General features: G+C 48.9%; 2 protein-coding genes across 3 annotated transcripts in view; both read right to left on the reverse strand.

Moving 5' to 3' along the window:
- The window catches only part of MED20 (mediator complex subunit 20), a 115,245-nt gene that overhangs the window by 26,210 nt on the left and 73,849 nt on the right, over nucleotides 1-15,186 (reverse strand). The window lies entirely within an intron of this gene.
- The window catches only part of CCND3 (cyclin D3), an 88,513-nt gene continuing 73,853 nt past the window's right edge, over nucleotides 527-15,186 (reverse strand). The window contains exons 1-5 of one of the 2 annotated variants that reach the window (XM_081295500.1): nucleotides 7,030-7,505; nucleotides 5,957-6,172; nucleotides 2,824-2,983; nucleotides 2,075-2,211; nucleotides 527-1,652 (exon numbers count right to left, since the gene is read on the reverse strand). In XM_081295500.1, coding sequence (XP_081151626.1) covers nucleotides 1,485-1,652; nucleotides 2,075-2,211; nucleotides 2,824-2,983; nucleotides 5,957-6,172; nucleotides 7,030-7,227 — 879 coding nt within the window. In that variant the 5' untranslated portion in view covers nucleotides 7,228-7,505 and the 3' untranslated portion in view covers nucleotides 527-1,484. Of the gene's footprint in view, nucleotides 1,653-2,074; nucleotides 2,212-2,823; nucleotides 2,984-5,956; nucleotides 6,173-7,029; nucleotides 7,506-15,186 lie in introns of those variants that run through there. The other variant, XM_081295501.1, reaches the window with a different exon arrangement.

A 15,186-nucleotide genomic window follows, 5' to 3' on the forward strand; every position in this document is an offset into this window, starting at 1 on the left:
GCTTATATGCAGTTTCATATTTGAGAAACCTAGGTGAATGCAGAAAAGTGCACCCAGCTGAACCACTTCAAATCACTACCCAAAACATACCTCAAAAAAGTACTGGCTTCCTCTGTTCAGCCCACCCACATCTGATGGTACAGCTCTGCATCCAAACAGGTTGTTTTCCTGAAGTGTTGGGATGGAACCCAGGCCTTGAGTGGCAGGGAAGCGTTCTACCCCAGAGCCGTGCCCCACCCCACTCATTAAATTTTTGGTTGTGCCTCAAACCCCATTTCCCATCATCCTTTGAGGTTGTGCAATTTTGCATCACAGCCATTTTTAGGAAGGGATACATCATATTATAAAGCAGAACTGACTTGGGGGCACTAGACCATATATGGCCCACAAAGCCTGAGTATTTACTCTGGCCCTTTACAGGAAAGGCAGTCCAGGCTTCAAACAGTTGGCTTTGCCTTCTCACTTCATGTAGTTTAGAAATAGGCTTTTACCAGCAACACCATGAAATCTAAGAAACCAAACCCAGTTTATTCCAGAATTTTTATTAAGGCAGTATGATGGCCCTGGGCCACCAATCTAAACCTTGTGGCCTTAGGAAAGACCTGTGTCAACAGGGCTTGCCTCTCTCTCCAGATGGGGGCTTAGCCACCTCTAGCACATCCTGCTTCATCCTCCCTGCTGGAGAATGGGGCACAGGGCAAAAGGGAGAGGAGGCCTTGATCCCACCCCAGGCAATAGCAGCTCCTGGGCCACAAAGATCCTTTTAGCCAGTAGCAGAGGGGAATAAAAGAGCAACCACCAGGGTTACCACCCCTTGTGGGGTAGACAGGCACCACAGCACCCTCTTACAGTTGTATTCAAAGCAATTAATAAATTAAAACTTTTTCCTTCAGCACCAGACCCCTCAATCACGTGGAAGCTGAGTGGAAAGCAAAGCAAGGAGGAATCTGTGGTTTCTTGCCCCTGACTGAGGCCTAGGCCCTTCTCTAGGAGCAGCTGGGAGCATGGATTATATGGGACCTCCAAAGTGTGCTGAGAAGAGCCATTGAGACTAAATCCCCTCATGTTTGCCAGGATGTCTGAAGGACCCCAATCCAAATGCAATAACCCTAGGAGGGGCAACACTTAGAGAGTATCTCGGCAGTTGAGAACATGAGCACCCCAGAGAGAAAGGGGCCTCAAAAAGGAATGCTGGTGCATTGATTACCTGATTACCTGTTTCAATTTGTCTGAACAGCCTGGCCCAGACCCAGCTAGAGTCCAGGAGGGAGCTGAGCTGGTCAGATGCAAGAGGAAGAGGAGGAGGAGCTGACTAGCCAGGCAAACACCAACACAGCTGGCCGGCCCCTTAGTGCACACTGCAGGGATAGGCAGGACCTGGCCCCTTGGGTTTTGTGAGGGTAAGGAGGAGCCCCCTCAGGCTTCCCATGTGGCCCAGATTGTTCCTAGAGGCAGGGAGGCCACTCCATGGGGCCTGTCCAGGGCTACAGGTGGATGGCTGTAACATCTGTGGGCGTGCTGGTCTGGCTGGGCCCCTGGCTGCTGGAGCCCCGGGGTGCTTTGGGCGCTGGGCTGGGGGTGGTCTGGGCAGCTTCCCTCAGACTCTCCCTGAGCGCAGCTTCAATCTGCTCCTGACAGGCCCGCAGGCAGTCCTGGGAACAAGGGGAACAGTGAAGAACAACTCCCCCTAAACAACTGGCAGCAGGTGCAGGGAAAGGACACCTCCAACACACAGGGAAGTCGGGAGGTTAAGCCACAGATTAGCCCCAGGAATTGGGTCTTCAGTTCTCAGAAACTGGCAAGAGGATGTGGCAAGAGGGTGTGAGAGCAACCCGACATCTGACACCAACTCCCCCACCCCCGCTGCAGCGTACCACTTGGCAAGAAAAGTGTACCTAGAGACCAGTGCCCTTCACTCCACCCAAGACACTTCCCAAAGGCCACAGAAGCCCACAAGGGTGTGAAAGGAGGAGTTGGGCCCAGGGTGGGGACAGAGGCCTCCCTCTACTGGAAGCTCAGGGAATAGCACTGCTTCATGAATGGGGAGGCTGGGGCCCAGCTGCCCTGCACTCACCACTTCAGTGCCTGTGATCCCTGCCAGCAACTCTGTGAGCTCATCTCCGGATGTGGAGCACGCGCCCAGGCCTTGCACTGCAGCCCCAATGCTGCCTGTTGCGATCATAGACGGCGGATACATGGCAAAGGTGTAATCTTGGAAAGGAGAAAGAATCGTGAGACAGGAACCTCAAGGATAATAGCCATTATGGATTTCCTTCTCCTCAGGAAGTGCTAGGGGGTGATGAATAGAGGAGGGGGCATACCCAGAACCCCAAGTAATGGGTGAGGTAAGATAGGCAAGGGAGGAAGTCAGGAAAGAACCTCTTTCCAAGAGAGGTTTAGGATGTGCTGCTTTTGTTTTTGCTGTGCTGTGGATCAAACCCAGAGCCTCATGAATGTTAGACAAGCCATCTACCACTAGGCTACAACCCCTGCCCAAGAGTATCAGGATGAACAGCAAAATTTCCACTGGTCCAGGGTACTCCTGGTCAAGGAGTGCAGAATGTTCACTGGTGTGGAAACCCAACAACTTGTCATCAGATCTTGGGCAGGTCACTTCTTTCTCACTATGCCCTTAGTCTCACCTACACGCTGGAATCTCCAAGATCCCTTGTATTTCAGAGTGTGATCTGCATCTTCTGCATTAAAACTAGGGGCTCCATAAGGTATGATTTTCACAAATATATTTTGAGGGGAGTATAAACTGGAATCTCCTAGTCTTCTGATTGTTTCAGAGTTTGGCAAAAATGTGTACAGAGCTCTTACCTGTAGCACAGAGGGCCAAAAAGGTCTGGGCGTGCTTTTTGACCAAGGCCTGTCGGTCATTGGGCAGAGAGAGCCGGTGCAGAATCAGGGCCAGAAAATCATGCGCAATCACAGCAGCCAGGTCCCATTTGAGTTTTCCCAAGACCAGCACCTCCCACTCCTGGTGGTTGGAAAAAGAAGGGGGCGGGGGGCTCAGTAACCAGAGAAGAGAAAATCAGGGGGGAAACAGCACAAGACTCACAGGGAAGAAAGCTCATCAAACTTTCAAAGCTCAAGACTCCATTTCTGATTCTTGTTTTAGGGACTGACATTATGGATTGGAGAGTCCAGGGCAGGGAAGAGTGGGGGTATTTCCCACTCCAATAATTGGGACTGAACCCAGGGATGTTTTACCACCAAGCCACATCCCCAGACCTTTTTATTTTTTTATTCTGAGACAAAGTCTTGCTAAGTTGCTTAGAGCGTCACTTAGTTGCTGAGGTAGGTCTTGAACTTATGATTCTCCTTCCTCAGCCTCCTGAGTAGCTGGAATTACAGGCATGCGCCACCACACCCAATAGGACATTTGTTTTGAGGATTTATTAATCATTTAATAGATGCCAGTACTGCATGCTTTACATGGATTGTCCTTTTTAATCCTGATACCACCAGCATCACCATGAACTTGAGGCTCCTCTGGGATAAAGCAGACTCTCCAAACCATAAGGATTTGAGAAAGGAGGTCTATACCAGCCATCCCCTCCCCAACTCTGCATCCCAGCAAAGCTTACACCTCTTGAAGAAACAGGAGTAAGCATGAGGCCACTCCTATGACAACCACTGAGCCTCTTCTGAGGTTCCTCAAAGGGGAGGTTACCCAACCCAACCCACATCCCCTTGGTGGGACATCAGGGTTGGGTCCTTGGGTATCTGACCCATCCCACTCCCTTTAACTAGAACCTATAGTGCCCAATGTCATTTGAGTCTTAGGGGAAAAGGTGGAAGCCAAGCCAAACAGGATGGATCAAGCCCTGTCCCCCATCTGTCCAAGCCTACATATCAATACTAAGTCTTACAGGGAAGCTGGGAACCCCTCCCCAATTCACTCATCTAAAGTTCCCAGACCTGGCCCCATTTCCGACTTGCATGCTTAAGGATTTCTTCATTGTTTTATCTCAGGAAGGAACTCGTGGGTTTGACTCCTCATTGAGGCAGAAATGGCAGCCCCACCCAACCTCTTCCAGGCCCCAACCACAGCTGTCCCTCTCTTGGTCCCCAAGTGTCAGCCCCAAGCTTCTCACAGGGCCCCAGAGCAACAGCCTGGGACAGCCAGAGTGAGGTCAAGAAGCTAGATCTGCTCCTGAGGCCTGCCCCAGAGCCTAGCTCCTTGGGGGGCGGGGGGGCAACAAAGTACCTAGCCTCCAAGGTAACACCCAAAGGCAACCAAAGAGACCTCTCCCTGTGGGGTGGCAGGGGGTTCCCATGGTGAGGGGATGTGTCCACCCTCCCCCATATCCAGGCGACCCTTCAGAATCTGTCCTACTTGGCAGAGAACATTCCCTAGGGAGGGACTGGCAGCAGTGGCTGGCAGCGTCCATTACATCCGTGGCTTTTAAGGGAACCTGGTCTGCTTGCTGCAGTGTGAGCAGGACCTCTCCCTCTTCCCTGGGCCTCAACCCTCTCTGCTGCACAAGGATTTGGACTGTTTGGAGTTCTCAAAGGTTCCTCCCAAAGCGGACCTTCTAGGAAGTCATCTATGCTCCACCCCCAGCTCAGGCAGAGACTGGGGGGAAGAGCACATTTTGCCTATTCTGAAAAACACACAGGCATGTACAGCACCCCAGTCTTCTCACAGAGGAGGGTCCCTTCTACCTTCCAGCCTAAATCCCTCCAAAAACATCTTGCTCCCTGGCCCTGGAAACCAGTTCCATCTTCAGATTTGCCAGAAACTACCAGATTCATCACAAAGAGCTGTGGGGCCTCCCGGATTCCCAACTCTGGCCTCCTACTCCCATCCCTGAGAGCTACTTGGCAGGAAGAGGAATCCAGTTCCTCGACTCACAGCAGTCAGGGGCCCCAGTACCCTAGCTTCCCTGCCAGCCAATCACAGTCGCTTGCTTGCTGCCCTCCTCCCTGGGAGATGGGGCCCAGAGACTTCTCTCAGGGTCAGGAGAATACTTGGCCAGCTACAGAGCAAGGTAGAGGGAGGTGCCAGCTCACCCACCCTCTCCCCCAGGCCCCTTGGGAGGTGATCTGCAGGCCCTAAATACCCTCTTCCACCTCCAAGCAGCTCCCCACCTCCTTCCAAGGCAGGGCAGAACCCTGCCTCCCCTGCCTTGCCAGGGAACCCAACCCCAGTGCCTAGCAAGAGGCCCAAGGAGCCACTTCCCAAACCACAGGAGTGACAGCAGCTCCCCACAGGATTATGAAAGCCCTGGGTCAGAGTGGGTGGGACAGGGGAGGGGGCGTCATTATCATATCGGAAGCAGCTGCAGCTCAGCTCCCTGTCCCTCAGCTCCAGCCTTTGGCTAAGGGGGAAAGAGAGATGACCATTTCCACAGCCCAAAGCAGCTGCTCCAGTTTTTCAGAATGAGGACAGGGAAGGGAGGATTAGGAAGGAAATGTCTTTGGGGATAGAGGGGAAAGAAAGTCGGTAGGATGAAACACCTCAGCACTTCCTTAGAGCAATCAGGGCCTGGCTTTAATCTGCTCTGGGAGGCTTTTCTATCACAAAGTCCACGCGGGGATAAAGACTCAACCAAGGCAGCCCCCGCCCCCTCACCAAGCACATTCCACTCCCCTACTTTGGTGGGGGGGTGTGCGGGCATGCCCTTCTGCTGCCAATAAATAACTCATGGTGGCTGTATAAACCCAGAGGCAAAGTACCTACTGGTCAGTGTAGACGCACAGACTTGTTGCTATCTGGGGGAAAGACCATGAAGGAGTAGCACCCCCTGGAGGTGATGAGAAAGGTGTTTAGTGCAGACCTGACCATTACACCACACTGCCATCTTTGTCCTGCTCCAGTTCTTTTTCAAAAAAAGCCTTGGCTGGCCTTGCTCCCCCTTCCTGGGAGGGAGAAAGCCTCTGAGGTCTTAGCTTTCCTTTTTCTGGGAAGTAAAGAGACAGTATGGGGGTGGGGGACCACACGCACCCGCATCTGGTGGGGAGACACAGCGTGGTCGGTGTAGATGCACAGTTTTTCGATGGTCAGGGGCGTGGTTTCGCGCAACTTGGATGCCAGCAGCATGCAGACCGCACCCAGGAGCTGCAACTGCGCCTTTCGGGTGGGAACACAAGACAGGTAGCGATCCAGGTAGTTCATGGCCAGGGGGAAGACTTCCTCCTCACAGCGCTGTTCCTCACACACCTGGGGGAGGGCATACAGTCATTCGGGACTGGAGCATGGGAAACAGCAGTTGAAGGGATTGGGGGGCGCAGAAGGGAGGTGCACTGAGGAGCAAAACGGGAGAGACGGAAAGCCACTTACAGTGAGTGACAAGGACCAATAACCGAGGAGGATGCGCCCTCCCCAAGGTGACACCCCGCCACATACACTTCCTCTGTGTTGCCTCCTCCGCGCTCCCCGGGGACCGGGGTTAAAGCAGAGGCTCCCTTTCTTACGAAGGATTCCAGAGACTCCTCACCCTTACAACGAGGAAAAGGGGGACCGAAAGGTCGCCCGTGCTAGCCAGAGAGCTGGGACCTTATCCTCATTACCACCCCCACTGCACACACCCAAGGGGAAGGGAGGAGACTCCTGCCGCTGTCTCCCGCACTTTTCATTTCCCTGTCCGCCGGAACAGCGCGCGCGCCACCCCCACTGGCTTCCCCACCAAAACCCCGCGACAGACACAGGAACCAGCTCTGGAGCGGGGGCGGCCGAGCCCAGGGATTTCCAGCCACGCTCTCCTGAGAAGACCGGGCGGGGGAGGGAGGCTGAGGGAAGCTGGAGGGGAGAGGGTGGCCCTTGTCCTGCTTTCCCAGCCCAAAGAGAAGCTAAGTGTGCAAATAAGTGGCAGAGTCAGAGGAGCCGATCAGAGTTGGGGAGGGGAAGGGGATACACGAAGGCAGCTGGCTAGGGTGCCCGCAGGAAAGGCCAGGCCCCGAGAGTCTGGGCCACCAGGGCATCTTGCAAATTATTGTTAGGACCGTGATGTCCCGATAAAGGCGGCCTCAGTCCAGAGCCCGGGGCGGCGCGGGAGAAGGGACCCCTCCCGGCCGTACCTCCAGCATCCAGTACGCCAGCATCTTCCGCATGTGCGGCTTGATCTCCTTCTGCACGCATTGGAAGTAGGAGGCGCGGGGCACGTAGCGCTCCTCCAGGCGGAGCAAGCTCTGCAGGACACGCTGGTCCCCCAGCAGCCGCGGGTCTGGCCCGGCCCGGGGCGCGTGTCGGGTGCCCTCACAGCACAGCAACTCCATACTCGGGCAGCGCACGGGCAAAGCGGGAGTGCGGGATCGCGAGTCAGAAGACAGGCGGCGAGCGGGAGAGCGCCGGGCGCGGGCGGCTCTGGAGCTGGCGCTGGCACTGTGCTGCGGAGTCCCAACCCGCCTGCCGCCCGCGCGCGCCGCTTCCCTGACAGGCGCCCCGCCCCTCACGACGATGTAGCAACCGTGGAATGCTTCGGACGTCGCAACGTTCCAAGGGGCGGGGCCGCCGGCGCCCCAGACGGAAAGGGCTGGCGGGGCCCTCTGCCCTCCCTCCCCGTGGCCCCATTGGTCCGCCCGGCTGAGGCCGGCCGGCTTCCGGGCACACGGGCCCTCCTGACCATCGGACGCAGAGAACTTTCTTGGGGTGGGCCTCTTCCCCCATCAATGTATCCTCCCATTTTGCGTCTCTGACTCCAGCCGCCCAGGAAAGAACTTTCCTCCGAAGATTATTCATTCATTCCTGTATTCATTCGTCAAACCCTACTTTACCAGCGGCTGGCTCTAGAGAATGTGGTAATAGTTTTTAGTGACTGCTGTTCTAAAGCACGTGGTGTGTATAAATTATTAAATTTTCATGAAAACGTTGCTAGGCATTATACTTACTTTACAGATGAGGAAACTGAGTCATGGTAACAGCTACAATTGTATTGCTAGTCTGCAGCAAAGTGAGGACTGAGAAGTGAGTGATCTTGATCCAGAATCTGTTTTCCCCCACCACTGCTACTCCCCATCATCACCACTCAGTACTAGGGATTGAACCCAGGGCCTCACACTTGCTAGGCAAGCGCCCTACTACTGAGCTACATCCCCCATCCCTTTTTATTTTGAGATAGGTTATCACTAAATTGCCCAGGCTGATCTGGAATTTACCATCCTCCTGACTCAGCCTCCCCAGTAGCTGGGATTTCAGGTGTGTACCACTACCCAGACTCACCACTGCTACATAAACATTTCCCAGACTAGCAGCGTTGTTATCCTCTGGGAGCTGGCTAGAAAGGCAGTTTCTCAGCCCAGCTCTGACCTATTGAGTCAGAATATGTGTTTTAGGTAGCTTGAGCACTTTAAAATATGAGCAGCTTTGGTCTAAATCAGCATGTTACATATAAAACAGGGCAGAAAGATGGGTTCAAGACATCACCTTGTCATTAAATTGGTTATGTAGCCTTAGTTTCTATATGGGGAAAATGTGAGCAGGAGAAACTAGATCCTCTCTGAAGGAGTTTCTTGCTCAGACTCTAAAGACCTATCAGTTGCCATTCCTTCTTACCTCCCAAACTGTGTTGCTTTATAGTCTCTCCCCACCCCCCAGGCTGGATTCTACAGACCAAGAGGCAGATGACAGACCCCCCCAGAAATGTTCCCAGTGGATGAGGCCTTGGGGATCCCTGCCTCTCCTAGAGTCCTCCAAACTTAGAACACACCAATGAAAGAAGTAGCTAAGTAGCTAGAGCAATGACAATGTGTATAGAAGAGGGAAGTTCTATCTATGTGAACCCTTTTCTCAATGAATTGTTCTTTTTTTATTATATATATATATATATATATATATATATATACATATATATATATACTGGGGATTGTATATATATGTAGTGTGTGTATATATATATATATATACACACACACACACACACACACACACACACACACTGGGGATTGAACCCAGTACAAATATATATATAATATATATGGTGCTTAACCACTGAGCCACATCCCCAGTCCATTTTATATTTTTATTTTGAAACAGGATCTTGCTAAATTGCTTAGGGGCCTCAATAAATTGCTGAGACTGGCTTTGAATTTGCAATCCTCCTGCCTGCACCTCCAAGCCCCTGAAATCATAGGCATGTGCTACGGTGTCCGGCATAATGAATTTTACTGTAGTTTTCACATCATGAAAAATATTCTTTTGTATTGTAGAAAACTATGAAAAATTAGCTGAGACCCACAGGAAAATAATAATCACTTGCAATTTCACCATCCTGAGATATTTCACCATCCTGAGATAAAATATCAATGTTTATTTTTCTAATATATGGATAATCACATTTTAATAGTATCATCATAAATTAAAACTAAATAAATATACCATTAACCTCTTCTCCATGTCATTAAATAGCCTATGACATCATTTTTACTGGCCACACAGTATGTCATTGAGTGAATATATCATAATGTATTTTACCAAATCTGTATTCTAGTTCTTCCCTATTAGAAAAAAATATTGTAAAACTCTTTTTGTGGTAATATCTTTGTGCACACTCATGATTATTTCTAGAAGTGAATTAATTTCTAGAAGTGGAATTTCTCAATGTAAGGTTATGAAACATTCTAAGGCTTTTGATACAGTTCTTATTACCAAATTTTCCTGCTGGAAGACTGAACCAACCTACTCTACCAACACTAGATACCTAATTTTTAAAATAACTCTGCCTATAGGGCTAGGTATGTAGCCCAGTGATAGAACATTCGCCTAGCATATCCAAGTCCCCAGGTTCAATTCCTAGCATGCAAAAAAAAAAAAAAAAAAAAAAAAAAAAATTTTAAGGAAACAGTTCGGTGAGCTAGAGAGATGGAAAGGGATTTATTAGTAATAATAAATCTATTTTGGGGATATCACTAGACATTTCTTATGTGAATTACCTATCCATGTCATTTGCTCATTCTCATTGCCATCTACTCCTAAAGAGACTTGGCCCTCAACTCCACCAAGAGGGATGTAAATTAGACAGCAGGTAGAACTCCAATTAGAAAATGATATGGGGAAGGAGAAAGCACCAGCATATCCTTCTCTGCAGACTTCTAAAACCAGCACAGGCCCTCTCAGTGTCCTCCTCACCTCCCAGATCCCTCCATCCCTGGCCACCTTGTCTCATCTGCCTGAAGTATTTTCTCCCCTCTGCTTCTTTATTTTTCTTCCTAGAGAGACAGCTCAGGTCTAACTTCTCCAGAGAGCTTTCCAATAGGGTCTGGCCACAGGAACCTGCCCATCTGGCCTCCATGCTCCCACACATCCCACATGCACTTCGAAGTCTGTGACTGGCCCTGGTCCTCCCGCCAGAGCATAAGCTGAGGAAAGGGACAGACAACTCACAGGAATGAGGATCCAAGTATGTGTCCCTGAACAAGGGGTTTACACTCCACCATCTCACCCTCTGAAAACTGCTCACCAAAGAGAAAACAGGTGTGATGTGATAAAGTAACTCACTGAAGGTCTGTTTAGCTCCCCCAAACTGCAGGCTTTTTAAAGTGCTATACAATCACTCCTTAAGGACAGAGTGGACAGTATATGCCTGTGTCTCCTCTGCAGGACCTTGCACCTTGCTGTGACCACCAGGGATGGTAACAGTCCTTTGTGCATACTTAATAAGTTCCAGGTACTGCACATACCTGATAGGTATTAAATAATTTTATCTTCACAGCGACTTCGTGAGACAAAGATTATTACCTTTCCCTCTTTAACAGGAAAGGTAACTAACACTAAGAGTGGCTAAATAACCAATCCAAGGTCACACAGTTTGTGTTAAAGCCGTGCTTAATCAAGAGTCAGTCTAGCTCGAGAGTTTGTGCTCTTAACCACATCATTCTATCACCTCTGGTGCTGTTTCATGAGTGTATACAGATTTATTAGTTAAGGAAGGGACATTGTCTTGTCCTCCAAGCTGGGGTGTGAACTTGCATCCTGGAGAAGGGAGCTCCTAGTGCACAGAGCTTTATCAAAGTTACTTCTGCTTCACCCCTGGCTTGCACAGACAGGCCCAGAGCTAGCAGGTCATCCTGGGGCCAAGGAGCAGGCCAGACACAAGCTAAGGAGGGAGGGGGGTTCAGGAGCAGAAGCAGGGCAAAGGAGTCCCTGGGAGGTAGATTATCTGCTTGGGAATTTCCCCAGTCCTTCCACCTCAAAGGAATAGGAGTTCCCCTTGTTTTATCCTAAATGGAAATTTGAAAAAAAATAATAATAATATAAAGCAATGACCAGGGTCAATAGGGCAAGGAACTTCTGCCCAGGTACATTCAGTTAGAAAAAAGTTACTCAAACTGGGAGCAGTGGCGCTCACCCAGCCTGAGACAGGAGGGTGGTAAATTCAAAGCCTGCCTGTGCAATTAAGTGAGAACCTGTCTTGAAATTTAACAGTTTTTAAAGGGCTGGGGACATAACTCAGTGGTACAGTGCCCTGAGTTCAATCCCCAGTACTGCCAAAAAAAAAAAAAAAAAGTTACTCAATAAAATAGTATATTAGAGGAGGACTAGAAATGGAATAACACCAGGCAGAGGAGAAGCCCCAGGAGGAAGGATAAAATGCTTTCTCCTGCCTCCTCTTCAACATTGAAATGTCCCCATCTGAGAACTGAGAAGGGGAACAAGGTGATGGGTGGGGCCCATCACCCCACAGTCCACATTCTGTGGCTTAGTTTCCTTCAAATCCAATGAGATGATAGGTAGAGCGAAGCCAAGCTTGGGGCTGGGGTAGGGGAACCCTAAAACAGGGAGGTGGACAAGGCTCTGAAGTCGGGCTTCATTCAGTTCAAAACCTGGCTGTACGCCTTATGTCTTTGAGGAAATTACTGAAACTCTGTTTCCCCTTTTTTCCAATCTGGATAATAACTGCCCTTACCCTACAACTCAATGATGTGGCTCAGAAGTTAAGTGCCTCTGGGTTCAATCTGTGGTACAAAACAAACCCAAAAAAGCCATGTATTTGAAACAATGTGCTCCAATTGGGATTTGTCTATTTTTTCCCCAGATTAGATACAAATTAAACTTTTTTCTTTTTTTTCTTTTTTTTATACATTGGGGATTGAACCCAGGGACCCAGAAGAGCTTTACCAGTGAGCTACATTCCCAGCCCTTTTTATTTTTTTAATTTTGAGATAGGATCCCACTAAATTGCTTAAGTCCTCGCTAACCTGCTGAGATGGCCTTGAAATTTCAGTCCTCCCGCCACAGTCTCTAGAGTTGCTGGGATTTCAGACCTGTGCTACCTTACTAGCCGAGTTGAACTTTTTTTTCCCCCCAGCAGTAAACAGTAAGTATTTATTGAATGAATGAAGCAAACACAGAAATACTGTGTGAGTTAAAGAAGACAACCCGCCGCACAGAGCCCAGGCTGTCTACATGTTCTCTCTTGGACAGAATTCACCAACAGCCACCTTCCTGACTCCAGATGTTTCGTTCTGCCCAGGCAAGCAGGAGGGGTGATCGGCCACAGGGCAAGTTAAACATTTTTGCTAAGATATTATGTAGATGAAGTTGTGCCTAAATGTATGTTTTATTGTGGAAAAAAAAATTAAGCATTAAACTAAACTGAACACAATTTAGTTTCTTCTTTGTGGATTCAGGAGATACTTCTGTGTTGACAGTTATCCAGGGTATCTATTTTGAGCATCAGTTATGGTTGGACATTTTCTCATCAGTAATCTGAAACATTTTTTTGCTTGTCCATTCCTATAAGTAAACCTTCAACATCTATCGAATACTTATTTTATAAACAATGTTCACACTTGCTACTCTAACACATTACATATACTACAGAGCATACTACAAAATGTTAAAAGAATAAGTGGCACACACCTGTAATCCCAGCAGCTCAGGAGGCTGAGGCAGGAGGATCCCGAGTTCAAAGCCAGCCTCAGCATTTTAGCAAGGCCCTAAGCAACTTGGTGAAAAACCATCTCAAAATAATAAAATAAAAGGACTGGGAATATGGCTCAGGGGTTAAGCTCCCCTAGGTTCAATCCCTGGTACCCCCACCCTCACAAAAGACACAAAATACATACAAATATGATTTTCAGTTTCTTCCCAGTCTGAGAATGTCTTACACTCAGATTGCACCATGACTTGCTGCCCAGCTCCCAAGACACACTTCGACATCGGTCAAGAAACATCTTTTGTTTTGTTGGTACTAGGAATTGAACCCATATTCCCAGCCCTTTTTTGTTTTGAGACAGGGTCTCAATAAATAGCTGAGGTTGGCCTTGAACTTTCAATCCTCCTGCCTGAGGCTCCTGAGTCACTGGGATTATAGACATGAAACACCACACCTGGCACAAAAAAAAAAAAAAAAAAAAAAAAAGCCTTTCTGTTGAGCCTGAATGAGCCCTGAAAGTCTTCTCAACACAGTGTTCCAAATCAGAGCTGGCATGTGAATTGACCTATTTTCTGTTTCACATAGGATGCTGGCTTCTTGGCACCTCCACATATAAATCCAATACTTTAAACCCAACGTCTCCAAAGCCGACATCCCAATCTTTGCCCCCAACAAACCTGCTCTTCCTGAAGACGCCTCAGGAGAATGGTAACTCCATTCTCCCAATTTCTCAAGCCAAACAGTGGAGTTCTTGACTCCTCTATCTCTCAAATCCCATACCCTTCCACCTGCAGATCATAGAGAGGATACTTTCAAAACCTAGCCAGAGACCAGGTTTGGTCATGCATGCATGTAATCCCAGTGGTTTAGGAGGCTGAGGCAGGAGGATCACAAGTTCAAAACCAGCCCTGGCAATTTAGTGAAGCTGTAAGCAACTCTCTTGAGACCCTATCTCTTAAGAAAATACATAAAAGGGCTAGGGATGGGGCTCAGGAGTTAAGTGCCCTTGGGTTCAATCCCTGGTACCAAAAATAATCTCTCCAGGGCTGGGGTTGTGGCTCAGTGGTAGATTGCTTGCCTAGCATGCATGAGGCACTGGGTTTGATCCCCAACACCACATAAAAATAAAATAAAGATATTTTAAGAATGGAACAGGGGCTGGGGATGTGGCTCAAGCGGTAGCGCGCTCGCCTGACATGCGTGCGGCCCGGGTTCGATCCTCAGCACCACATACCAACAAAGATGTTGTGTCCGCCGAGAACTAAAAAATAAATATTAAAAAAATTCTCTCTCTCTCTCTCCTCTCTCACTCTCTCTTAAAAAAAAAAAAAGAATGGAACAAATTTACCTTCACTTAAAAATTTTAAAAAATTAAAAATAACCTCTCCAAAATTCACCCTCTTTGCTTCTTCTCTGCTCCTCTCTGGTCCAAATTCAACTCTTCCTTGACCTTACTGGTCTCCTGCATCCAACCCGCTATCCATTTCTGCTTCATTCTATAAATACATCTCCAGCCCTTTTCTTTCCTCTGTTTCACTACTACCACCCTAGTCTAAATCACATCTTTTCCCACCTGGATTATAATAGTAGCCTCCTGAGGGTCTTCCTGACCCGCCTTGCCCCTCCAGTCTAATCTCAACCCAGCAGCTCCTGGAGGTGTCTCCTGCACTAGGAGTGCGTGCCAAAGACAGGACATGATCTGCACCTTTCACCCCGTTCCCCTCCTCTCTCGTTCCTGCCTCAGCTCTGGCCACACTCTGCTGTAGGCAGATGTGCTCCCTTTGCACTGGCTGCTTTGTCTGTCTGGAATGTTCCTTATGGCCCCACCAACACACAATGGCACCTGCTTCAGACAGACTCAATGATGAATCTTTTTTGAATGAATGAATAAAACAAAAGCCATGTAAGGAAAACCCGGTACAAGGCATGTGCTAAATGGCAACTCAGGCGTGGTGAGGGAGCCAGTAGGCAGGGGTGGGACCAGACACAGAAGCTAGCAGCGTCCCATCCAAAGTCAGGAGGTGCTGCTTAGCTCGACCTTTGCTATATCGTGGTAATGAATGTTGCCATGTGCTCCCTGTTTTCCAGAGAAATGTCCACAACTAAAAAAATAAATAAATAACTCCGCAGGCCACATGCACTGCTCTCTGGACTATGTCTGAGGGGGCAGGAATCAGTTTGTAATCTCTAGCACTAAGTTGCTTGGGAAGAGAAACCTCCAGGACCAGCCTGAACGTGTCAACTCACTCATTAAATGAGAATGCAACCTACATATACACATTTGTTTTTCCTCCTTCTTTCTGGCTATCAGGATTCCAAGTAAGTGAGGCTTTCTAAAGCCAGGTGCAGTGGTACCTACCTG

This window comes from Spermophilus citellus, assembly GCF_964194105.1.
Source record: "Spermophilus citellus genome assembly, chromosome: 5".
In the NCBI taxonomy this organism is placed as follows: domain Eukaryota; kingdom Metazoa; phylum Chordata; class Mammalia; order Rodentia; family Sciuridae; genus Spermophilus; species Spermophilus citellus.